Source organism: Rhinatrema bivittatum, chromosome 11 (genome assembly GCF_901001135.1).
Source record: "Rhinatrema bivittatum chromosome 11, aRhiBiv1.1, whole genome shotgun sequence".
Lineage (NCBI taxonomy): Eukaryota > Metazoa > Chordata > Amphibia > Gymnophiona > Rhinatrematidae > Rhinatrema > Rhinatrema bivittatum.
In genome coordinates this window covers 22,319,712-22,345,781 of record NC_042625.1, presented here as the reverse complement: position 1 = coordinate 22,345,781, position 26,070 = coordinate 22,319,712, and the positions used below count along the sequence as shown (strand labels likewise).

General features: G+C 45.4%; 2 protein-coding genes across 3 annotated transcripts in view; both read right to left on the bottom strand.

The window, feature by feature from the left end:
* The window catches only part of CAMKK2 (calcium/calmodulin dependent protein kinase kinase 2), a 62,060-nt gene extending 52,576 nt beyond the window's left edge, over positions 1-9,484 (bottom strand). Inside the window, exon 1 of the mRNA XM_029570907.1 lies at positions 9,148-9,484. The gene's annotated coding sequence lies outside the window, so the exon portion shown is untranslated. The remainder of the gene's footprint in view (positions 1-9,147) is intronic.
* A 1,487-nt stretch (positions 9,485-10,971) lies between these two features.
* The window catches only part of ANAPC5 (anaphase promoting complex subunit 5), an 85,876-nt gene continuing 70,777 nt past the window's right edge, over positions 10,972-26,070 (bottom strand). For both annotated transcript variants that reach the window (XM_029570906.1, XM_029570905.1), the window contains 6 exons: positions 23,410-23,484; positions 22,314-22,435; positions 21,328-21,435; positions 15,261-15,408; positions 14,377-14,539; positions 10,972-11,268 (listed from right to left, as the gene is read on the bottom strand). In XM_029570906.1, coding sequence (XP_029426766.1) covers positions 11,057-11,268; positions 14,377-14,539; positions 15,261-15,408; positions 21,328-21,435; positions 22,314-22,435; positions 23,410-23,484 — 828 coding nt within the window. In that variant the 3' untranslated portion in view covers positions 10,972-11,056. The remainder of the gene's footprint in view (positions 11,269-14,376; positions 14,540-15,260; positions 15,409-21,327; positions 21,436-22,313; positions 22,436-23,409; positions 23,485-26,070) is intronic.

The following is a 26,070-nucleotide window of genomic DNA, read 5'->3' as shown; positions in this document are numbered from 1 at the left end:
CAATCTGCATCCGAGGATGGGGATTCCTTGTCCACAAAACCTATGAAAAAAGGTACAATAACCTTGTTCCATGCTCAAAAAACTAAAGAACCCAAAAAAAAGAGAGACAATTCCTTACGAAAAGCAACAAAGCTCACAACAAGTAAAAGAAATACGCATGTGGCTGCTGCTACCATGCATGGTGTTCCCGCTTAGGGTACAGCCAGTGACGCCCCTGGCTCACTTCTTGATTTCAGATACATCCACAAGTCCCTGCTTCTGTTTGTTCTCAGGCTTCTTACTCCTCAAACCAGCAGCCAGCGGGAGAAAGCAGCCTTCCCTTGTAAATGCCGTCAGAGCAGCTTGTTCTCATCAGTAAGGAGGGAAGGGAAAGGCAGGAAATATTCTAAGGTGCTCTTTGCCTAAGACGCTGCAATAACTCCGGATCAAGAATGAAAGAGGAGCGATCGATGCCACGCGGGCGAGAGGAGGCAGCAGTGGGCAACATTCAGCCCGGGTTCGGGCAGCAGAGTCTTCATCCGAGAGGCACCAACAGGCCAATGCAGTACAGGGCGCTCAGGAGAGCGCACGACGTTACCCGCGCTTGGAAGCACGTCCAAAACACCTCCTGCAATAAGGGGATTGGCGCATCCAAACAAGGGTGCAGCTAATAGCGCTCATCACATGTAAAATTATTAATTACCCTCATGCAAAAAACCCCCCAAAACTAAACAGTACAGTCGATGCACAAATTTTTACTCTCAAAAATAAATGCCAGGCCTGGAGCAGCCATTCATTCTTGAGGAGCCACAAAAGTTTACAGAAAAGCAGAATACACTGCTTTTCTGTAGTTCCTCTGACTTAATATTGTGGCGATATTAAGTCGGAGGAAGGTAAAAAAGGAAAACAGAAAAAAAAAAAAATGTTACCAACGATCAGGTTAGGAATGGATTAACGAGCGACCGTTTTCCTAACCCGCTGACAGCCGCCTCTCATGGGCGCCCAATGCAGAGGAGGCACTAGGGATGCAAGGTTGCCCCTAGCGTCTCCTTTCTACCACGGCAGCCATTTAAATATGAAATTGGGCGCCCCAGAGAGGTGGATCGGCGCGCGTCAAGAGAGCGGGCCCTCAGTCTTGAGCGCCCGTTTAATGTGCGCCGCCGGCACCCACACTACTGCTCCAACGAAAGGCAAGACGGCTGAACTGCACCTACAGAAAAATGTCCCCTTGCGTTCTCCCTTAACACAGGGAGACCCAAGGTCCAAAAGGGGCAAGCCGGTTAAATCCCCGGGGCTTAAAGCGCTAGGCTGGCCAGAGTTTCACAAGGCAGCTCAGTTTAGCTGCTATTAAAGAGACAGGCCTCGGGGGGGGGGGGAGGTACGTGTGGGGATTCGATTTCCAAAATTCCCAACTAGGACCCTGCCCCACGGTAAAGGGAGAGCCCCAATGTATTTTCTCTTGAAGGCGACTCCAGACCTTCCGGCCGCCCACTAAAATGACACTAAACTCAGGGAAGCGCCTGCTCAGTGCACGCACTCTTCCCAGCAGGCAGTTCACCCCCCTGCCCCTCCCCCCGCGTACTTTCCTTCTAGAACGGGCTTGCAGGCCCATGGACAGTTTGCAAGCCGCCCCGCACGACGAGGCTGGTCCTGTGGCTCATTGCCTCCTGGCTGCTGGGATCGGATGCCCCAGATGTGATGCATTTGGGCCCTGGGAGGTGGCTACTGCAGCACCCCCTGCTGGCCACAGATAGCACTAAATGGACGTCTCTCCCTCCACCTCTGGGGCTGACAAGAGTACTTATGTGGCCCAAGGCTACAGTCTAAGATGCAAGTGGAAAGAGGTAAAAAAAAAAAAAAAAAAAGAGACCTTTTTGCCAGGCATTTGGTGAATGCCCAGCTGGCATGATTTGTGGCATTATGTACTGTTTTATACAATTCCATTTTATTGGATAATAAGATGCTGCCTAGGTTTCCTAACTGCTTTATTTTATTACTGTTAAAACATAACAGAAATGGCTTTAGCTCATTTTTACATATAAACCATTAACAGATACAGTTGTAGATGTTTATGGCCAGATTGCTTGGAGAGTCTGCAATCGCAGTCTGGTTTGTTGGTAAACTTTAGCTGAGTATATTATCTCACCTTTCTGAACCTGCTTTTAAATCCTAAGCACTTCTCTATAATAAACTCCATTTCTCTCAGACTCGTTCGTTGTGTATGTTTCTCTCGTCTAGACGGTCAGCTCCACGGAGCAGAGACTCTCTACAGCACTGCATGTGTCTCGTTGCATTTTATAAATAAGACAAGACAGTAAATCGCTGGTTTTGCAAGTTGCTTTGAGCTATTGAGAAATCTGAATACGTACATAAATGGGGAACGAAAATATAAAGAGATTAGGAATGACATCAAGAGAGGAAACCATCCGGTAAGCAACTGGTAAGCTGGTGTTCTGGAGCCTGGTCAGTGCCGTCGCTGCTGCTCCACCTCTGTACAGCTCAGGAAACAGGGAAGCTACCCCCTAACCTAGCAGCCCTCAATTTCATTCCCAGGTGCTATGGGAGAGCCTGAGCTTGCACCCCTCCCCCCAAGAGACCCCTCACAAGCTCCCCCACCAGCGGACGTTCCCAGCTCTGGCCACGCATAGAGTAATAGGAACCGCTATAAACAGAAGGCTTTGCAGGTTATTTATAGCAGTTTTATTTGGCTAACAGTTTATTCCTGCTCCTTTGTGATTCCAGTCAATCAGAACAAACCCTGGTAGAGCTACGAGCGCCATGAACCTTAATATAAGAACATAAGGCTTGCCATACTGGGTCAGACCAAGGGTCCATCAAGCCCAGTATCCTGTTTCCAACAGAGGCCAAACCAGGCCACAAGAACCTGGCAGGATCCCAAGAGGTAAATAATCACAAGCTGCTTATCCCAAGAATAAGCAGTGGATTTCTGCAACTCCACCTTAATAATGGCTAATGGACTTTTCCTCCAGGAAAGTGACCAAACCATTTTAAACGCAACTACATTAACAGCTTTCACCACATTTTCTGGCAATGAATTCCAGAGCTTAATTATGTGTTGAGTGAAAAAAATAATTTTCTCTTATTAGTTTTAAATGCATTACCTAATAATTTCATTGTGAGTCCCTTGGTCTTTGTACTCTTTAAAAAAGTAAACAACCAATTAACGTTTACTCGTTCCATTCCACTCATTGCTTTATAGACCTCTATCATATCCCCCCCTCAGCCCTCTCTTCTCCTAGCTGAAGAGTCCTAACCTCTTTAGCCTTTCCTCATAGGGGAATCATTCCCTTTCCTTTATTATTTTAGCTGCTCTTCTCTGTACCTTTTCTAATTCTGCTAGGCCTTTTATGAGATAGAGTGACCTTCATTCACAACTACTTGGGGTTCTCCACCCACCCCCATCGCATTCGTTATTTCCTTCCCCTCCGCCGCAGCGACAGTCCTTCGGAAGGGGCCACAGAAAGCTGCTGTGCATGCACCCGGCCTTCCAAACAGAAGGTGATACGAGGGCTTAGGGCCCCTCCCTCCCCGTCCCGCACTCGCCCACCCCCACAGCTGTAAAACGCTGCCTTTGCACGGTCCCCGACCCCTGTACAGCCACATGTCCATAGACAGCGCTCTGTGTGCACTTCAAGACAAAGGTGGGGGCAAAAAACACAGTAAAAGCAGCTAAAAACGTGTTTTTGTTTTCTCAGGCTTCTGAAACAGGTTAATTGGGTAGAAAGTCCAAGCAAGTTAATAGAATTCATCTTCCTGCTTAGCATCGATGTATGTTTTGGGAGTTTCCATTAGGTAGTGGAAATGATTTTATGCCTGGAATGTTAGACAGTGGCGGGCGATAAATCTTTTAAATACATTTTCAAGAAAGCCCGGGGTAAAGCGCAGAGAATCCTTAGCTGTAAAGAAGTGAAGGGAAACGCCGAGGTCATCCGAGGTCCACTGCAGTACACACAGTGGTGGATTTAACCCTTCGGCTTCCCCCAGGCCCCCTGAAGGCATGGATGGGCGAGTGGGGGCGCTCTCGGAAGTCACTGCTGGCCTGGCAGGGTCACCCACCCACCCCCCACAATGCCACATCAGCTGGCAGGTCCTACACTGCAGTGCGGCCCTGCTGCTGCTGGAACATACGTCCGGTGGCAGAGAGCGGCCACCCCCTCCCTCCCCAGGCCTACTCTGTATGCTAGAAGTCCATCCCCAAGTGCATAGAATGATGCTGAGCAGACTACATGGCCCTCATCTCCTGGTAGATTCTCCATTTCCAGCTTCTCTTACAGAGCAATCCTCTTGCTTCCAGCCAGTATCCTGTGTGCAGAGCTGTTCATTTTATTAGCCTTACGGCAGCATCGTGATCAGATAGCACAGTGACCACGTGGGCTCCCGCATCCACATGGCCAGGAGGTAGAGCTGAGTTCCTGCTCACTTCAGTGCCTTGGGATCTGTAGCTCAAGAAGAAAGATCAAGCAGAGGCGAGCCTGAAAAAAATCTGCACGACTGTGCTGCCTGGCTGCTTCAAGGCAGGAAGGTGTCAAGAGCATGTGGGAGGCGTTTGCCTGCTAATTAAGTTACCCCAATTACTGCTATTCTCTCAAATATAAAAGCTGCTTGGCGAACCGAAAGGTAACGCGTACTGGAACGGCTCTGTTTGCACGTCCATTTAATAACTTTCTGCCATAATCGCTCTGCATCTGCCACTTCATTAATACCAGAGGCTGGCTCTGTGCTTTTCCAGGATGGAAAGGGATAAACGCTTCAGATGCTAAAACACAAAAAAGTTGCCCCATTCAGAGTGATGCCACTAATGGGGAAATGGAGGAGACTGTTTTACAGTAAGAAGGTCACTGGTATGTTGGGGGGGTTGATAGAGAAGCTGTGTCTCACCAATATATCATTCTTTTTGTATGAGGATGCACCTGATTTATAATGTTTTCAATCTATGCAAAAACACTTTTTAATAATCTGATCCTTTTTTGTTTTTCGTCATCTGCTAAGCAAATCCTTGATCACTCCCCGTCTGATGGAGCCCTGGGTGTTGCTTGCTTGGATCTTAATCAAAGAGCGGTACAAGGTGCTTTATAAAGCCCACCCACATCTCCTCTGCCCCTTCCAGTATTTTGTTACCCACCAGTATGGGAAGGAGGGCACCTGCACTCCAGGACAGTCATTCGTTAATGAAAATGACATGCAAGTAGAAGAAAAATTCAACAAGAATTCCGAAAGATCCTCTCAGCAGCTCACCACGGCTGTGGACCAAAATGGCAGTCCCGAGGCATAGTCTGTTACTTTCAAAGCCACAGACTGTGGCACAGTTAGTTATATTGTGCCTAGGAAGGAGAATTCTATGTCACCTCTCGAGATGAAATGTTCTTTACATCAACCCTGCCTGCTATGTTTTTATGCAAGATAGCCCCTTGGAGGTTTCGAGGCAGCACAGTCGGTAAGAAAACCAATTAGAATTGTACAGACGACTTGTAAAATTGCAGCATTTAGAAATCCTGCACTTGGTCCACATTCGCCGACTAATGGGAGGATTTTGCAATCACAATTCAAAACATGAAAAACCGCCTTATAATTAGTAACCAGGTACAGCGTGTGACTGGGTAGGCCTAAAACTGCTGGCCAGATACAAATCCTTCGGTTGGTGGCCATGCCGACTTTATTTATTTATTCCTCATCAACAAAGCAGACACATCGGAGAAATGTCTTCAAAAGTTTAATCGCCACACACACACACACACACACACACACACAACATAAGGAGTTCTGCACATTAAGTCACTCATTTATGCTTAAGCGTATTTTAATTTTCCTGTGTGCATGTTTGTAACACGTAGAAATCTGAGCGCATAAAAAAATAAGCACGTGTGTGTATGGGGGGAGTGAGTGGTCATGAATTTCCATGCATAATTAATTTTCAAAGGTTTTGTACAGAACAGCACACCCAGTTTTGCAGCACGTAAAGTTACGTGCATATTCAGTCATTCCTACTCAATTTAGGTGTGCCTTCTAAAAATTGGGTCAATTGCGCGTGTTTAAAAATCCTGTACCAGACTTTGCAGCCAGGCAAAGGCGTCGCTGTTAAAACCCTGGGCAGTAGTAACATTACTGAGAGCAACAGCCAATGGCATGCAAGAGAAATTACACCCGCACAGAACTACTGGGATCTACTTTCCAGGACACGCAAGTGCACGCATACATCCAAAAAAAAAAAAATTAGCCTCATCACGTACTGAACATTTGGTGTGGAACAGACACACAAAGCATGATCTCATGAACCTACTTTTCTTCCTTCAGAAAACAGACTTCAGGGAGAACGCTCACCTCTCCTATTCAATCCCACGGGCACTAGGAGGAATATCCTAATGGTTAGCAGCAGGCCAAGAATCATGGCTACTGCTGGGTGATCTTGGGCAAGTTACTTCATCCTCCATTGCCCCAAGTGAGTTGGCACATTGCATGTGCAAACTTTACCAGTCAACTCCTTGCACAAAACAAATACACATGAGCAGTTTCCACACTATTCTCGCCCCCATGCAGAGAGGTGCACTGGAAAGGTTTCTCCTAGCCCAAGATACAGTGAAGTTCCAATGGCTAATGCTAGTCTGTGGGTGGAAGCTGAGACTTTACATGCACCAAAAAAAAAAAAAAGCTTTCTGCATCAAAACGTTGCGTATAAATCATATTTTATACAGAAAACATGGATTTGTGCACATAAATGATTTTTTTTCTTTGGGTATATTTTCTGGCTTGCGCGCATTTTTTAAACTCTCAGCGGCAGATGCAATAAAGCGCGCTCAGGTCTACTTACGATTGGGCATGCATTTTGGATGCGCTAGACTAGCACCCGATGCAATACGGAGATTAGTGCGCCCAAAATAATACGTAGCCGACAGCACCCATCACATATAAATTCCATGTAGATGAGGACGTTAGCTATTAACCCCCGAGGCAGGAAAGCACTGGGCTCAATGAACACTTTTTAACGCAGCAAATTTAATTCCAGCCCCGGAGGTAGAATAAAGTCAGTCAGTCAATAAGAAGAAATAAATAAATAAAAGTCACAATTGACTGAGATCTTTGGCTGTTGTCAGGCTACCAAGTAAAAAAAAAAATTACAGTCCTGTGTTACAAGGAGTGCGTCGTCCTACTTAAAAGCGGAATAAAAATGGACGCTCGTATTGAGCGCCCGTTGCAACTGAATGCTACATACACACAATTCTCCCCTAGAGGGCCCTTTTTACACAGCCCCTCATTTAAATACTGCATTGAGCGCCCAGGGGATGTGGCTGCGTGAGCACTAGGAAAACAGGTGCCCAATACGAGCACCCGGTTTCAGCGCGCATCTTATTGCATCAGCCCCTCAATGCATTAGCATAACTTTAGCTTACTGCATTGGTCCTTAAAGAGAATTAGCTTCTGCATCAGGAAACTGCACTGAGTTTCACTGCATGGTTTTCCGTGAAGAAATACTTCCTCAGAACCAATGTCAGGAAGTATTTCTTCACGGAGAGCGGGGTGGATGCCTGGAATGCCCTTCCGGAGGAAGTGGTAAAGACCAGATCTGTGAAGGTCTTCAAAGGGGCGTGAGATAAACACTGTGGATCCATAAAGTCTAAAGGACGTGAATGAAGAGTGGGTGGCTCAAGGGAATGACGGCTACTGCCTGGAGATAATATTCTTATTCAATAAGCATACACACAGTTAATGCGACTACAACATTGCTCTTAGCTTCAACGGCAAGAGGAAACGTGGAAAAAGATTTGCATTCACAAAAAAAGCAGGGAGTAGCTGGCTTGATATAGTGGTTACTACCCCAAACCAAATAAGCCTGGTAGGTCACTTTCAATGCATATCCAGCATAGCTCTCTGCTTCAACGACAGGGGAGAAAGACTAATACTTCATATATATCTAGCATAGCTCTCTGCTTCAACAGCAGGGGAGAAAGTCAGATACTTCACTTTCAATGCATATTTATTTATTTAACACTTTTCTATATTTTTCATATTCAGCATAACTTTTCATATTCAGCATAACTCTCTGCTTCAACGGCAGGGGGAATGAAGAAAAGTAGATCTATATACAGACAACAACCAACAAGGTCTGAATTATTTAGTCTGGGTAAACAAATAAGCATGGGTATAGCTTACTTATTACAGCAGTTACTACCCCTAACTAATTAAGCTAGATATTTCACTTAGAGGCAGTTCCAACACTTCTCTCTACATTAATGGTGGGGGTGGAAGGGAAATAGAATCAAAAGGTTACTAAGAGCCAAGAGTAACAGATAAGAATGAGAAAAAAAAAGTGCAAAACTTGCTGGGCAGACTGGATGGGCCGTTTGGTCTTCTTCTGCCGTCATTTATTTTCTATGTAAAGCTTAGGAGGTAGTTTTCAAAACTATTTAGGAGTACCTGAAAGTAATCGGCTTTGAAGTGGCTGACAATAAGAAGAAATAAATAAAAGTCACAATTGACTGAGATCTTTGGCTGTTGTCAGGCTACCACTAATCGACTGGCCCAGAAGGTTAGGGTGCTGGCCTATTGCTCAGCATCAGTCCCGGGACATGAATTCAGGAGCCCACTCCGAGTCGGTGCTCAAGGCGCATCCCTCAAGTGCACGATTTCACTAGCAACATTCAGAGGAAGGCAACGTGTGGGCTGCAAATGCAAATCGCGCCTTCGCATTCTCAGCCGCCTCCACTGAAACGGATTTTCGTTTCGAGCTCTTGGCTGGCTGATGCACACCTACGCATAATCCGTGTACATACACAATTCCTCCTCACCGGCACAGAAGCAGCGCACTGTCAATAAAAGTCTAGCCAGAGTGAAACAGCTGGCGTTATAACCCCAGGACTGCTCTTTCGGGGAGGGGGGGGTGGGGTGGAGACTGGGCAAAACCCTACCCCCGGCCCCGTTTCCATGCCCTTTCAGACCAACTTCTTGCTCCTCGAGAGCTCCCCACCCCCGGATCAGCCCTTCCGCGGGCTCCCCAGCCCCAGGCCCCTTCAGGCCGCCCGCCCGCATGCAGAAGTGAAATTCTAGATCAACCCTCCCTCCCCCCCGAATGCCAGGGGAGCACAGCTCTGAAACCATCGGACATACCCGGAGCTGCCATCCGGCTGCAAGACCCAGGATCCCCCCCTTACCTACCGTGCACTGTCAGGGCGACGCGGACCGCAGCAGTGATCGTCGGATCGCTCGCACGTTACCCTCGGCCGCTGTCTCTCTCCGCTGCCCAGATGTGCGGCAGCTTAACTCCGCGCTCCGATTGGTCGCCGTTTCCGTTCTAGCGGCGAGGAAACGAAAACCCCTCCCCCCCAGGTGCAGCCTCAGCTGCTGCTCGGCCGATGACGGGACCCGAGCTCAGATCCCCCAAATGCTTTGCGGGATCGTAGCGAAGGAACTGAGGGCAGGGAAAGGGGGGAAACCGCTCAGTAGCGGATACAGAACCCAACACCGCTCTCTTATAACGCCAGAAGCAGCAAGGCTCCGCCCCCTTCTCCTGCAGAGCGAGATCTGCAGGCAGAACACGATGCCCTCTGCTTAGCGCCCGCCTCCCACGCCCCGATTGGATCTCTGGAGCCCAGGGAACCAATCAAGGAAGGGGGAGGAGGCTACTAAAGAAGCCAGGAAAAGGGGCGGAGCGAATGCAGGCGAAAAAAAGGAGGAGGGGAAAAAAATGAATTTAGGGACGGGGAAGGGTAATTGTACTGGCCAGGGCCGGACAGTGGGAAGAGATGGGTCACTATATGATTACTGGTTTAATGATCTTTTATTAGTACATTAATTCTTATGCATGTTTTATGGGAGTAGTGGCATTTTATTTACTGCATTGATTGCTTTTATTATGAATTTATAGGTTATGATAATGTTAATAGCTTAATTATGTATTAATATTTTATTAATTTTGTTTTAGGAAGTAACAATATTAGATTTTATGATACAGTAGTAAACCATTATGATGGAACCCACCGAATGACAGTATACAAAAACTTGTAAATAAATAAGTTGTTGGAGGGAGGAAGAAAAGGCCAGAAAAGTTAGATAAGCTAGCCTACCTCTAAGCCCCTGCTATTGCTCTAGACCCACTCCAGTCTTGCGATTTGCCGTGGATGGGACACCCATAATGCTGTAGGTCTGCCTAGCTTTGCATACAGGGATGTATCTGGGCAAATGCCATCCCTAAGCATTGGTTCAGTGTCAGGGCTAAGCTGTCCATCACATTAATGGTGCTTAAGGCCCTAATCTTGTACTGGTGAGTGCAAGATTAGGGCCTTAAGCAAGGCCCTAATCTTGCACTCACAGCCCCCGGCCTGCAAAGCCCTGATCATAGGCCTAGTCCCTGTGCTCCCTGCATGGTGGAGCTGAAGTCATGGGAGAAAGGGTAGTGGGAATGGGCAGGGGCACCTTTGGAAATCTGAGAAAGGATTGCATGGGTCTGGCAAATTCCTGTTACCCTAGGCACAGGCATAGTAGGCTGGCCAAAGATTCAGGCCAAAAATGAGAACAATTGCCCAGGAGAAGCTGCCTCCAGGATTCCTCTTCCAAAGGGAACTGCTATGACACCCTAGGATTTCAGGAGGTTGAAGGGGAAAGGGATTTCCCTCGCATACCGTTTCTGATCTCCAGGGTCTCTCTGCACCAATCCTACCTGTAGATGCAAAACTTAAATCTAGCGCTGGCCGTAGTCCTCTGTGTTTCAAATTACAAGACAGCTGGAGCCAGGGCTGGCCCTCGGCCCAGTGATCCCCCTCCCAATAGATGCAGTCTCTCTCTCTCTGCACTGAACAGCACCTAGAAATTAATAGCATGCTGCAGATTGTTGCAATGTGCTAAAAAAAAAAAAAAAAAAGAAAAATTTCCTAGAAAGTAAATCATTTTGCTGCCTATAAATAAGTCTACCCTTTGTTCCTAAAACAATACTGAGCTAAAAGAAAAATAAAATCCATAGTTTAGACCACAGAACACTGTTGATTCAGATATGAATTATTTAATTGCTAAACAGAAATAACAATTAGGGGAACAACATACAGGGAAACACTTAACTTTCCATTGGTTACTAAAGGCAGTTTATTAAAGAGACGCCATGAGAGGGAAGCTCCTGCTGCAGCCGACGAAAAAGCATTGCACACTGGTTTCTTTCCTGGGTCTTTCCCAGGCTGTTAAAAAGCCTGGCTTGAAAATACAGAATGTCTCGGATCTGACCCTTGCAGTCCACTTTACCGAAATAGGATCGGGATTCATTTAAATTCAGAATCGCTGATTCTAGGGCTGTCAAAGAGAAACAAAAAATAATACCCAAGGTTTAAAAACTTCAAACGGATTTATTTTGAAGGTACTATTTCAAGCCTATTTCCTGAATGGAGGGGCGAGTGTGTCTGTCTCCCATCCACTCCAATGTTTTAGTACATGTCAGGGGGGCTGAAAAGGATTCTGAGAGAGTGAGTTGTTTTTCGGATCCACGTGTACCCAGAGGTGGGCATCTGTCTTGGAACGCAGACTCCAGTAGTGACAGCTGAGAGCTTGTTCCAACTAGGTTAAAATTGTGTGGTAAAATGGATCTAGGAGGTTTGCCAATGTGATTGCTTAAACAGGCATCGGCAGAGAATATTCAGCGCACATAATAATCCCCCGTGGCACCAGCTGATCTCAAACAGCAGTACTAGCACTAGTGGAATTTTAGGCACTTCAGTTGTCAGGTAAAAGATCAAGATTCTCCTGTGAATTCCGATTTGCATTTTGTGCCTAATGAGACGACAGGAGTGAAATGTATTTATTTTTTTTTTTAATTTGCTCCCACCTAGATTCCTGTGATTGGGAATAACTGGGGTGATCTTTGTCAGGACCCCCATCCAAGCATCACCCCCGATGCATGGAAAGTCCAGGTATGGCTGAAGCACGGACAGAGGTCAGACAAATTTTGCAGCACGGAGTGAGCTGCTGGGGAAAACAGCTTATTACAAAATGGTGCAAGATCGTAGGAAATACATTATCTTTGGATCTGTCTGCATGTTTCTTCATCCTAAGGCAACTAGTCAAAGCTCCGGTACAAAAGCATTTGGGGGTTGAATCTCACGCTCTCTGTTCTATTCTACAAAATCAGGAGCATACTGCAGACCCTATTTTCTGATGAAGGGGCCTCAAAGACAGTCAAATCCTTCAGAATCAGAGGTCATTATGCATTCAAAGCCCTTCCCCTTCTGAGAAGTACTCCAGTGAAAACACTGAGGGACGTAGCTCTACCACTGGATGAATAAGCCAGGAGTCCTGGTATCATTTCGGATGCTCAATATCTGAGAAACAAATTTCTGCTCTAATGAACGGTGAATCCTTTTTCCTTTGCATCTGTCCCAGTGACCCAGGCTCTATCGGGAGACCGGATGACTGCTACATTCTTGGCCTTTAGCCCCGTCAGAATAATGTTGCTCATATTACAACGGCTCAACCCCATTTCATCATATTCCCTTTTTTTTTTTTTTTTTTTAATTCCACTTTTCAGGCTCTTCATATTAAGTTCAGGTACTGCAGCTGCTTCCCTGTCCCAGAGGGCTCAAGGGCCAGATTCATTAAGGCTTTTCTCATTTTGTGTCTACGGGAACAACCTTTAGTGAATGAGGTCCTAATTTGCGCCTAAGGCAATGGAGGGTAAAGTGACTTGCCCAAGGTCAGAAGGAGCAGCAGTGGGATTATAACTCTGGTTTCCCTGGCTTGTAGCCCGCTGCTCTAACCCACTAGGCTACTCCACTCTATTTTGCATGAACCTCACTGGCTTCTGTTGATCGGTTGTGTACAGTTTAAGGCAGAGATTCTGACTTTTCGCTCTTTCCACCAAAAAACGGACCTTACCTTTTTAGCGGACTGTCTCATCCACTATGTTCCTGGCAAAGCATTATGCTCTGGTCAAGAAGGCTTCCTTTTCCAAAGAGCTGGCAATTAGAGCCAACATGAAAACGGACCTTCTCATTTGCAGGCCCTAGGCTTTGACATGCCCTTCCTTGAGATTTGCTAAGCCTTGATCAAGAGCTGCCTTTTCTTACAGCTATTAAGACCTGTCCATTTCAAAATTCATGTAGGAAAATTTTATTCTGTTGTATGATGAATTTTGCTGGTAATTGCAAAGTTCACTGAATGTTTAGGTTATGATTTTATTTTATATTTGATTAGTTTGATACTTTAATGTTTTCTTACTGTTGAAATAATAAGAATTTTTTTGTATGTTTAGCCCTGTTATAATTATTAAATTTATCTTCAGTTTTATTAACTTTGAGTGTTATATATGTTAAATTGAGGTTGATTGTATGATGACTGTTGGCCATTAGGAGCCACTTTTTTGTGGAAGTGATGGGATACAAATGTAAATTTAAAAGAAGTAGTTTAATTTTGCATTCAAAAATTTTGTAACATCTACATAAACACATTTGTAGTTCCAGATATGTTATTTTATATACCGTTGTTCCAAATAAAGATCACACCGGTTTACAACATAACATACATATCATGGCATGACTTATAAAATGAAAATGTAATCACATATATCTTACATGATTATATTCAAGTGCAAAGCTGGGTCAGACCAATGGTCCATCAAGCCCAGCATCCTGGCTCAGTTCAGGTCCATCTGGTAGCACCTGGCAGATCCCCTAGTGGGGAAACTCATTCCGTGCCGCTCGCTCCCAGAAGCGGGAAGTGGAGACTCCTCGGCTGTCCTGCTGACTAACGGTTAATGGGACCTGCTCTCAAGAAAGTTATCCAAACCTTCTTAAAACTCTGCCAAAAATTACTAACCTCTGGCGACAAAATCACTTCATTTAATGACGTGTTGGCTGAAAACGTACTTTCTAGAATGTCTTTAAACCTGCATGGGGTAACCCCCTAGTCCCGGCACTGCTGGAGAGAGTAAATATCCTTCCGTGATTATCCTGCGCCACTCCTGATTTTATATGCCTTTATCGTGTCCCTTCTCAAGATAACTTCTCTTTGGTTGCCTTTCTCTAGTTCTGCTACATTTTTCTTGAGATGGGGCGACCAGAACTGCACCATGGATCAAAGCATGGGCAATATTATATTCTGGGTTTGGTTCTCTATCCTTCCCGAATAATCCCAAATGCTCTATTTGCTTTTTTAGCTGCAGCCGAACGCTGAGCTGAAGAATTTAAAGAACTGTCCACAATGACTCCAAGATCCTTTACCTGGGTGGTGAATCCTAATATGGAACCCAGCAATTTGTGTACCTAGAAATAGGATTATATGTCCCCTCTTCGTGCATCACTTTGCACTTGTTCACATTAAATTTGCTACAATGAGCTAGGCATCTTCAGCCATTTCTAATTCAAAACACATTTCAAACATACAATGCTCCAGCAATGTCTTGTACCGTACCTTCTGCTTTTTTCTGTGGCGTATAGGAAGCTGCGGAGGCAACCTGACATTTGGCCACTAAAAACATGGCCCGGCCTTTGTCCAGTACAGACCCATGAGCCAGGATGGGTTCTATGGCCATGTGCAGGATATTCAAAGCTTGCTCAGGTATGCCAAGTATTAGCTGCACAAAGAAAGATTGGATTAACATCTTCATATCTTTGAAAATATTTTTTTTTTCAGACAAGCGAGGACCTAATCAATTGATGCATGTAGTCCACAACTCAGGACAACCCACACAGGATCCCTTACACATCTTTGATGGCTACCATCCCAGTACCTGATAGGCAGAAGAGTGACCCCTTGAAAGCACCAAACTCCTGATCCAAGTAAGGAGAGGGAAGAGCATGTGTGTATATGTATGCACAGTATATTTCAGTGGCCAAAGACTCTGAGTTTAATTTGGACTGGTAACACTGGGGAGGAGCTCTGGTAAAAATAATGGGGGGATTTCTGTCCATTTCTGTGGTGCATGTCCAAACTGCTTGGTAAGTCACTTGGCTGGCAAGCAGCACCCACAGACTGAACGATGATCTCCTGTTTCCCTGAGCCCCACGCAGCCCTCAAATTCAGCAGGCCGGGCCACTCACAAATGCCCTCTGTCCCCACAGCAGAGCAATGCGCTGTCAAACCACCACCAGGAAGGTGGATGGGAAGGAATTTCTTAAAGATCTCCTTGATATATCTCACGCTTAAGAGTGGTGCTTCATCAGCTAACAATCTATGACATGGGATGGTGAAGATTTCTGACTCAGGGGAAAACAGTAATACCCCAACAAATTGGAAAGATGCGATTAGCAGTGCATAGCATTTTCCATTTTAGGAAAAAACACAGAGCAGCTCACCTGGGAAAAAGCCAAGTTCAGTAAATTCTCAGAGGCCAAAGACTGCAGGCGGTACTCTCGAGAAAGGGCGAGCGCCTGCAGGAGCACCGGCAGCGCTATCGTATGGCCGGAGGACCTCCAGTACAGCTGAGCGATGGACACCAGAACTCTGACCGCAAGAGATGGGAAAACAGTTCTATTCAGAAAGTGGTCATTTCACACCAGCTTGTAATGTACTCAGGGATTAGATCCCATTAAAAACCAATTATTCATTCATGGCTTTACTCTTAATGGACTACAACACTGATTACATAATAAGTTACTTCACCTCAAAATAATGTGTTAAATAGAGAAATTACTTACCTGATAATTTCATTTTCTTTAGTGTAGGCAGATAGACTCAGGACCAATGGGTTTATGCTCCCCTGCCAGCAGATGGAGAGGGAGTCAGGTTTCAAAGCTGACGTCACCTTAGATACACCCCTGCAGCGACCTCAGCCCTTCAGCCGTGGCCAGGATGCTGAGTCCATCTGTCTACACTAAGGAAAAACGAAATTATCATCAGGTAAGTAATTTCTCCATTTCCTAGCATGTAGCCAGATGGACTCAGGACCAATGGGATGTACAAAAGCTACTCCTGATCGGGGCGGGAGGCTGCCTGTGGTCCGGTTAATACTGCCCTTGCAAAGGCTGCGTCCTCCCAGGCCTGAATGTCCAGGCGATAAAACCTGGAGAAGGTGTGGCAAGGAGAACACCGTCGCCGCTCGGCAGATGTCGATGGGACACAGCAGTCTAACTTCCGCCCATGAGACTGCCCTGAGCCCTGGTGGAATGAGCTTTAACCTGAAGAGGTAATGGCTTTCCTGCCTCCACACAGGCTCCCATGATTACCTCATTAATCCAGCGAGCTATGGTAGCCCACGAAGCTGGTTTGCTCTGCTTCCTTCCACCGTTTACATGAAATTGGAATCTCAAAAACTGTTTTAAAATGGTTCAAATCATTTCTTAACGAACACTCATTTCAAGTAAAAATTAAAAACTCTTTATCTGAGAAAATTCCACTTCAAACTGGTGTTCCGCAGGGATCAACATTGTCTGCTACCCTTTTTAATGTTTATCTTCTGCCTATATGTCATCTCTTAACTGGACTAGGATTAAAATTTTATGTCTATGCTGATGATATTCAGTTTTTAGTACCGATTGAACATGATTTTGATTTCACTTACAAATTAATAACTATTTATCTAGATGCAATACAAAAATTACTATCGCAAATGAAATTAATCCTCAATACAGACAAAACAGAAATTATATTGCTAGAAAGAAAATATTCCCAAGCTGTTATTCCACCTTTCCAATTCGAGAATACCAAATTGACCCCCACATCTTTTGCAAGAGATCTCGGTGTGATAATTGACACTGAGTTAAATATGAGAAAACATATCGCGATAAAATTAAGAGATGGTTATTTTAAACTTTTAATGCTGAGAAGATTGAAACCCCTGTTGGAATTCTCTGATTTTAGATCAGTACTTCAAGCCTTGCTTTTTGCCAATCTTGATTACTGTAATGCATTAATGCTTGGTTTGCCTCACTCTACGATTAGGCCTTTACAGGTTTTTCAGAATGCGGCGGCTCGGATCCTAACAGGAAAAAGGAAGTTTGAACATATTACACCAACTTTGATGTCTTTACATTGGTTACCTGTGCATTTCAGAATACAATATAAGGCGGTATGCCTAATAAGAAGAACATAAGAACATAAGAAATTGCCATGCTGGGTCAGACCAAGGGTCCATCAAGCCCAGCATCCTGTTTCCAACAGAGGCCAAAAACCAGGCCACAAGAACCTGGCAATTACCCAAACACTAAGAAGATCCCATGCTACTGATGCAATTAATAGCAGTGGCTATTCCCTAAGTAAACTTGATTAATAGCCGTTAATGGGCTTCTCCTCCAAGAACTTATCCAAACCTTTTTTGAACCCAACTACACTAACTGCACTAACCACATCCTCTGGCAACAAATTCCAGAGCTTTATTGTGCATTGAGTGAAAAATAATTTTCTCCGATTAGTCTTAAATGTGCTACTTGCTAACTTCATGGAATGCCCCTAGTCCTTCTATTATTCGAAATATCCATTATCTATGGAGAGAGAACAGAATGGCTTAACACCGCGTTGCGACTGCATGTTCCACAAAGAGACCTTAGATCCGCTAACAAGGGTCTATTGTCTATTCCTTCCATTAAAACAGCACACCTTAGCCAGATTCGAGAAAGAGCACTGTCTATTGCGGGAACAAAGCTATGGAATTCATTACCAATACAACTAAGAATGCAGCAAGAAAAAAATAAGTTTAAAGCAGAACTTAAAACTTGGCTATTTGATGCAGCATATAATGAAGATAGGAAATAGGCATCAATGTAACTGCACAATCACAGGTGGCTTCGATTTTAACCTCAATACTTAAAGCATGTTTTATGTTTTTAGTATTTATTGGTTTAATATTTATGGCTTCACACATTTTATTAAGATATCTTTTATTCCTACTTGTTAAATTTTATCTTCTATTATTATTATTGTTTGTAATTTTCATTTATTGTATTTTTGCTATGTTAACCGCTGTGAAGGCTACGCCGAGACAACGGTATATAAGCACAAATAAACCTTAAACCTTAGACCCTTAGACCCGTTCTGAAACTTCCAGATACCGCACCAAAAGCCTACTGACATTGAAATGGTGGAGGAGGCGGTATTATTCTGCGTCCTTGTGCTTATCTAGGGATGGCAACGAAATGGACTGATTCAAATAAAACTCCGAGACTACCTTGGGCAAAAAGGATGGAACGGTACGGAGCTGTAACGCTCCTGCAGTCATACAGAGGAACAGTTCCCGACACAACAATGTCTGCACTTCAGAGATGCGACGTGCTGAGCATATCGCCACCAGGAACACTGCTTTCAGGGTTAATAAGCGCAAGGAAAGACCATGCAGCAGCTGAAAGAAAGGCCCTGCCAAAAACTCCAATACTAAATTAAGATTCCACAAGGAACCGGCCACCGTAGGGGGTGGCCAGAGTTGCTTCACCCCTGTCATAAAACGTGGCATGTCGGGATGAGCCGACAGGCGGCTTCCGTTCACCTTGCCCTTAAAGCAGCAGACAGCCGCTACCTGAACCTTCAAAGAGTTAAGGGTCAAACCTTTATTCAAACCGTCCTGCAAAAATTCCAGAATTAGTGGATTTTGCCTGTCCGAAGGGAAACACCAAGCTCCTTGCACCAGGCCTCAAATATTTTCCAGACCCGCACATATGTTAGGGACATAGAGAACTTCCGCACGTGGAGTAAGGTGGCAATTACTGCTGCCGAATATCCTCACTTCATCAGGCGAGCCCTCTCAGAGGCCAGACCATAAGACAGAATAGAGTCTGATCCTCGTGAAGAACCAGTCCCTGCTGTAGCAGGTCCCTGTGCAGTGGGAGGCACATGGGGGTCTCCACCAGGGGTCTCCGCATGCCACGGACGCCTGGGCCAATCTGGAGCTACTAGTAGGACTAATCCTATGTTACACTCAATTCTGCAAATGACCCTGCCCAGGAGGGGCCGTGGAGGGAAGGCGGACAGCAGCTCCTCTTCCGGCCAGGTCTGAACAAGAGCGTCGATCCCCAGGGTCAACAGATCTCTTCTGCGACTGAAGAATCGGAGGAACCTTTGGCATTGTGAGATGCATGCAGGTCGATGGACAGGAGACCCCAGCAATCTACTACCAGCTGAAAGGGTTTGGCTGACAATGCCCACTCTCCTGGATCCAGACTCTCCCAGCTTAGAAAGTCTGCTCCGACGTAGTCTTTTCCAGCGAAGTAGGAGGCTGAGACCATCTGTAGATGGATATCTGCCCAGTCCATAAGGAGATCTATCTCCTGTGACACTTGCTGGCTTTTGGTTCCACCCTGGTGGTTAATATAGGCTACCGTTGTTGCATTGTCCAACATTAGGCGGACCGCCTGACCCTGGAGTATGTGGCAAAATTGCAGACACGCCAACCTGACTGCCGGGCTCTCAGGCAGTTTATGTTCCAGAGGGCCTCTTCCTCGGTCCAACACCCCTGGGCCGTCAGTTCCTGACGGTGAGCTTCCCAGCCCTGGAGGCTCGTGTCTGTTGTGAGGACCAGCCAGTTTGGAGGGAACAGGAGTACACCCCTGCCCAGATGAGCTTCCCGCAGCCACCACTGGAGCAGAGAGCATACTTCCATCGGTAAGTGAAGGTGAATCAAACAGTCTTGAGATTGTGGTTCCAATGTGACAGCAGGGAGCGTTGAAGTGGTCGCATGTGTGCCCTCACCCACAGAACTACTTCCAGGATTGCTGCCATCAAACCAAGGACTTGAAGATAGCTCCACACCGTTGGGTGTATCGTGTTCATCAACAGATGCACTGGGGGCATCAACTTCCTTATCCGCGTTGGGAGGAAGATCTTGCCTTGCGTGGTGTCGAACCAGACTCCCAGATATTCCACGGACTGGGAATTTGAGACTGCTTTTGTCCAGGTTTACGACCCAACCGAGTTCCTGAAGCAAGGAGGTCACCCTGTTGGTCACCCGGAGACTCTCTTCCACGGACTTTGCCTGCATCAACCAGTTATCCAAGTATGGGTGCACCAGGATTCCCTCCTTTTTCAAAATTGCCACTACGACACCATAATCAGGGCAAAAGGCAGTGCCCGGAACTGATAATGGCGACCCAGTACTGCAAATGGCAGGAAACTATGTTCTTGCCAGATTGGAATAAATAGGTAGGCCTTGGATAGGTCCAGGGAGGTTAAGAACTCTCCTGATTGTACTGCCATTATCACGAGGCGAAGGGTTTCCATGCAGAAATAAATCATTCGTAGATGTGGGTTGATGCTCGAGGTCCAGGATGGTGTGAAAGGAACTACCTTCCTTGGGTATGATGAAATAGATGGAATATCGCCCTGTATTTTATGGGTCACAGATAGTGGGATTATAGTCCACATCCTGAGGAGCCTAAAGAGTAGTCTCCACTGCCTGCTTCTTGTGCTGGGAGTGGCAAGGAGATCTCATGAATATGTTCCGAGGAGTGCTGTGAAATTCCAGGGCATATCCATCTTGTATAACCTCCAGTACCCATTTGCCCTGAAAAGGCAGAGGCCAAAAGTTGCATGTACTGCAGGAGGACACAGCAAGTTTGAGAAATTCTTTGGGAAATCTGTCTCCATGTCCATTTATAGCTTAGAAAACATCTACTTTGTGTGGCAGAGGATTTCTTAGCAGACAAAGCTGTCCAGATACAGAAAGGTATCCCAACAAGGAGCCAGCCTGGTGGCAGTGATGCACGCCGCCATATTGCACTCCCTGGGCTGGTGGGGACTGGGAGTTCTAGATGTTGAGCAATGGTGACACCTGGTGTCTGAATTTAGGGATTTCAGAAGGCGCCCTGGTACATGCTTCCAGCCAAGGACTATCACTGTTATGGCTGGGCTAAGGGAGCTGGGAGGGGATAGAAAACTGCAGGGCAAAAACCTCCAGCTGGCTGAGAATGAAGGCTCATGGAGCCGGATCTCGGCCCCGATTCCGACTCAGCTGGAAACCCAATGGGGCTGAAGGAAACTGCTGCTCCTTACCCCTCCCCATCCCCGAAAGAAAAGAAATAGAAGGGATTCACCAAAATCAGAGACAAAAGTTGCCCAAAATGGGAGCAGAAACAGAAAATCCAAAAGAGGAAATTGAGTGCACTTGTCAGAAAAGGATCAAGACATCACAGCATTCAACTACAGTCTTGAAATGGTGTGCAAGGGCTGAGCTATTCCCAACAAATCTTCAGTTTACTATACTCCCTGCTTCTTGGAAATTCAGAAACTGATTGGGGGTTTTTTTTTGCAGCATATGTTCATAGTTTACTGCGTCTTCACAAGCTTTACTGCTTTGTCTTTCATTAAATGTCAGCACCGCACTGCAGTACAAACTCTGTGTGGGAGTACACAGCTGTCAGAAAAGGAAATGCAGGCAGCGTAAAGTGGCATTTTATAATCTGCAGAACATTTCATGTTCCAGAATGCAGGAGTACTTACCTGATTATCATTTCTGTGTTCTTTACTTTCTGACAGTGAGTCAAGAGAATCTGTAAAATCCTGTGTGCCTCGGAGGTCTGATTCTGTGCTTTCAACACAATTGCTTTCCTGCAATAAAGGCAGCCAGATTTGTAACAGAGGCAGGAAGCTATGGCTTTATGATGTATCCACATTTACAGTCAGAGTACCTGAAAATCCACCCCAGAAAACAAAGGCTCTGACTAGAACAATATGAAAGGGATACCATCTGGGATGGAAAAGACCATTTTTGGTATCCTGTTTGTTGTTTTGCAAATCCTTATTCTTAATGTCTCTGCCTCTGAACTGCATTTGAAGGTGTCAGAGCCTCGGGGTGCCGCACTGCAGCGCTATCAAGGCCTGAATGGGGAGAATTATTGAGTAAGGCCTTCATGGCCAGAGATGAACTGAGGTCACAGGAAGTGACATCAGGTTCTGTCTCCATGTTGTGGAGCTTGGCAAGAATCATGTTTAAATCTGCTTAGCTTCGCAGCTACATCACAAATGAGATCAAAGTAAAAAGTCATCAAATCACTACACAGAATTTAATTGCATTTCTGTCCAAATTAAATTCATTTAAACCTTTGTACGTAAGAAGTGCCAAGCTGGTCCATTCAGCCCAGCATCCTGTCTCTGACAGTGGCCAGGACGGGAAAAAAGGGAACGTGTCATCTTACGCCTGTGCTTGCATCTCCCGTCTTACTTTCATTTTCCCCTGTTGCGACGCCTGTCAGGGTGTCCTGGTCACACTTCTTGTGTTTGCATAACTCCTTGCCTCGGCCTGCTCCTGACTAGTTTGGGCTTTCTGGCATGATGCCTGCCTAGGATTCTAATAAGGATCAACAGGACCTTAACGCTGCCGGGGGGAGGGGAGGATCTGTCACAAAACACCCGTCAGACTAACATCCACTCCAGAATGACATAAAAAGGAGAAGACAAAAGGTGGCTCAGCGCCGGCCGTCTCATACCTGTACAGTCCCTCTGTACTATTGAGGGCTGCGATTCCCGCCACCAGGGACTCCGCTACGTGGTACTTCCCGTCGTTCATGGCTTTATCAAATTGGATTTTCTGATCAAACAGCATCCACAGCTTAAAAAAGAAAAAAAATGAAAAGCCCGCACACAAAACCATTCATTTTCATATTCCAATAAAGAGAAACCGGCATTATTTGTGCCACTGCAGCTCCAAGCTCTGATATCTACCCACCTTTGTTTTAAAAAGGTTAAGGCACCTTCTGGTCCTTCCAATTTAAGAATACTTTCCTCTTATGTTCATTTACCTCTAACTATTTTTGACTATTTTTGTAGGAAAATATTAAAAGCCATTTACTGTCCACCACTGCATGCAGACTTTCTGTCAGACTGGGGGCATGGGGGTGCGTTTTGGGTGGGTTCAGAATACGCACAGTGATGCTGGTTTCAAAACCTACCTGCATTATTTTCTCTCAGAAATTTTACCTGCACAGAAAGCTGGTGTAAAAGTCTGTGGGTAACTTTTTTTTCTTTTGAAAATGAGGTGCAATGTCCCTCATTATTGCTCCCTTAAAAAGGCAATTAGCCTCCCTGCAAGCCAATTTTCAACATTCAAAATCTGCAACAGACCAACACCACAGAGCCCCTTTATCTTGGGTATTTTGCGGGGTTTTCAAAATTAAATCCTCACATTTACGTCTTCCAGCTTGCTCTAATCCTGCCCCTTTTTTCCCTTGTATTTTTGTGTCTCTCTATCACTTTTCTTATTTTTATAATTGTGTGTAAATCGCCTGGAGTAGAATGTCAAGAAGATGAATAAGAAATTGGGTGGGTAATTGTCAAAGGGGTGTTTTCCACAGGTAAGCATCCATTTATCCACCAAAATCCCTTTGACAACTGCCTCCCCCAATATACAAAGATCTAGTAGCGTATCTTGGACAGAAGACTCCAGGGGTGGTTACCTCAAGCAGCACTGAGCTCAAGGAAGCTACAGATCAAGCCCGACTACCCCTCACCCCAGCCAGCGGCTAACTGCGCGCATCCAAGGCAGCGTGCAGAGTTATCAGCTTCTTCCCGTGGGCAGGGCCTTACCTTTGCATGCTGACTGTTGGGAGGAAACCTTTCCTTTAAATGCTTCAAAACTTCAGAAGCTGCAGCAAAGCAACCCTGCAATATAAAAAAAAACGCAGCGCTGCCTGGTAAACAAGCGTGTTTTCAAACGTGGCATTCGGTTATCACACTGTCCAATCTTGAGAAATATTCCTCGGAATCAATGTTCAGTCCAACCCATGCGGCGGACCACCGGCACCCGTCTAAATCACCGCAGTTGCTCCAGGGGTCTTGCGGTTTGAGGCGCGAGGGCCCTCGTCTTCACGGGGAGCGGCCGGCCCCATGCGGTTCAAGATGCAAGCTGCTAGATGGGCACCAGTGGGCCTCCATCCACACAGGTTGGCAGGAACACTGCTGTCTTTTATTGACTTGTATTAACCCCTTATTGCATGCCCCGAATGGCATGATCTCCCTGAGCTCCCCCTGCAGGCCTTCCAGAGCACGTGACTTACTCGTTTTTTGTTTTTTTTTGTTTTGTTTTTTAATTACGCCAAGCTGAAGTCAGCGTCGCTTCTGGAAAAAAAGGTTCATTTGCTTTAATTCTCTACGAGACATCATAGTTTCCTTCATCTTTTATGACTCAGACCTTTATTCAAAAGAAACGTTACCTCCTGCTCTGCTTTATAATAAGTTGGAGTTACATTACTTGTGCTTTGGCTTAGCCCAACCGCACTTCACTCCTACTGGAAGGCCTTTACATAAAATTCGAGGAAATTAACAGCAGGACATCCTCAGCAGGAATCTACTGAAAGCAGAGTCCCTTTCTCAGGAATAAGCAGGAATTTAAAACTTAAGATCCGAGCACATTACAAACAAGTACAATGCCCACAACGCCTCAGGCCTTTTAGCAACCAATTAAGAAGGAGGAAGGCAACAATGTACTTGCACACGCCAGCAGCTTGGCTTCTTTTACCCCCTGTATCTCTGCAGGCGTTCCTGGGCTGGGGTTCGGTTGGGAAGGGGGGAGCAGCACTCAATTAGAACCACCCACGTAAGTCTGCCTTAATAAAAGTCCCCACACAAAAAGAGTAGAGCAATAACCAAAACCAATCATGCAGTTTGGCTTTATTTTGGATAACCCCACGGGTAGTGCCAAAATGCAGGCAGGTTAATTACTGGCACCTAATTATTTAACTCAATGAACTCAAAAGGTGTTTTATCTTGCAATAAAGAAAGGCATGAAGATGCTCAGCCACATAAAACGTGCCTTTGGAGGGTCATTTTTAAAGCATGGCTATTTCCCTTTGAAGATGAACCTGCAGGCCCAGGGTGGGGGGGAAGGGTATAAAATATCCATGGGCCTGCGGGCTCCCTCGACATGACAGTCCTCTCCTGCAGCTACCGCCGTGCCCACTCTGTTTTCTCCTGGCTGTGCTCCTGCGGCCAGTTTTCAAGTTACGGGATTGTTTTGCCAGGAAACAATGGAAAGCAGCTAATGACAGGCATAAAACCAGAAAGATCTTCTCGCTTATAAAATTAACAGGCAGCAAAACTGCATTACAAAACCTTCAGACAAACAACCAAGTGCGCATCTATTTATTTAAAAAATGTATTACTCGCATTTTACAAAGATCAAAGAGAAGTATACTGGAAAAAAAAACAACCTATCCATAGAATTTTTACATAAAAATATAACAAACATCATACAACAATAAAAAGAAAACATTATGGAGCTAGAGATGTAAAACGCCATCACTAGCAAACAATGGAAAAAAAAGATGGCTCAAAACAACTCTACACCATTTTCTGGCATTACTGCAAAGCAGGAGTGAAATAACTGATCCTGGGCTTAGCCCGTTTGGTCTCTATGAGAAAAATCCCCAATGCATCTGGTCCTATAAGCTTTTATTATTATAGTAATTACAACCCTATAGCATGGGGCTAACCTGCAGGTTACACCCAGTCTCAGCAGCAATACAGCTACATCGGTCTCCCAAGAAGGCAGGGTGACCTGCACAGAGCAACCAAGGTTAAACCCTTGACATCCACGAGCACGAGAAGGCTGAATACCTCGGAGAACAGGTGGTTGCATAGATTATTTTAAAAACTTGGTGGTAAGACATGTCAGGAAACCTGGGAGAGGGGTTAAGCTGTGCTCTTGTAAGAATAAAAAGACATAACATAAGAAGTCACCATACTGGGTCAGACTGAGGGTCCATCAAGCCCAGTATCCTGTTTCCAACAGTGGCCAATCCACGTTACAACAAATACCTGGCAAGTACCCAAATATTAAATAGATCCCATGCTACTACTGCTGGCAAGAAGCAGTGGCTATTCCCTATTAATTAATAGCAGTTTTATGGACTTCTCCAGGAACTTATACAAACCTTTTTTAAACCCACCTACACTAAAGTGCCTTAACCACATCCTCTGGCAATGAATTCCAGAGATTAATTGTGAGTTGAGTGAAAAATAATTTTCTCTGATTTGTTTTAAATGTGCTACTTGATAACTTCATGGAGTGCCCCTACTCCTTGTATTATCTGAAATAAATAACTGATTCACATTTGTCCGATCAGGTCTTTTCATGATTTTGTAGATCTCTATCATATTCCCCCTTAGCCATCTCTTCCCCAAGCTGACAGCCCTAACCTCTTTAGCCTTTCCTCATAAGGGAGCCATTTAAAGGAAAATTAGTTTCTT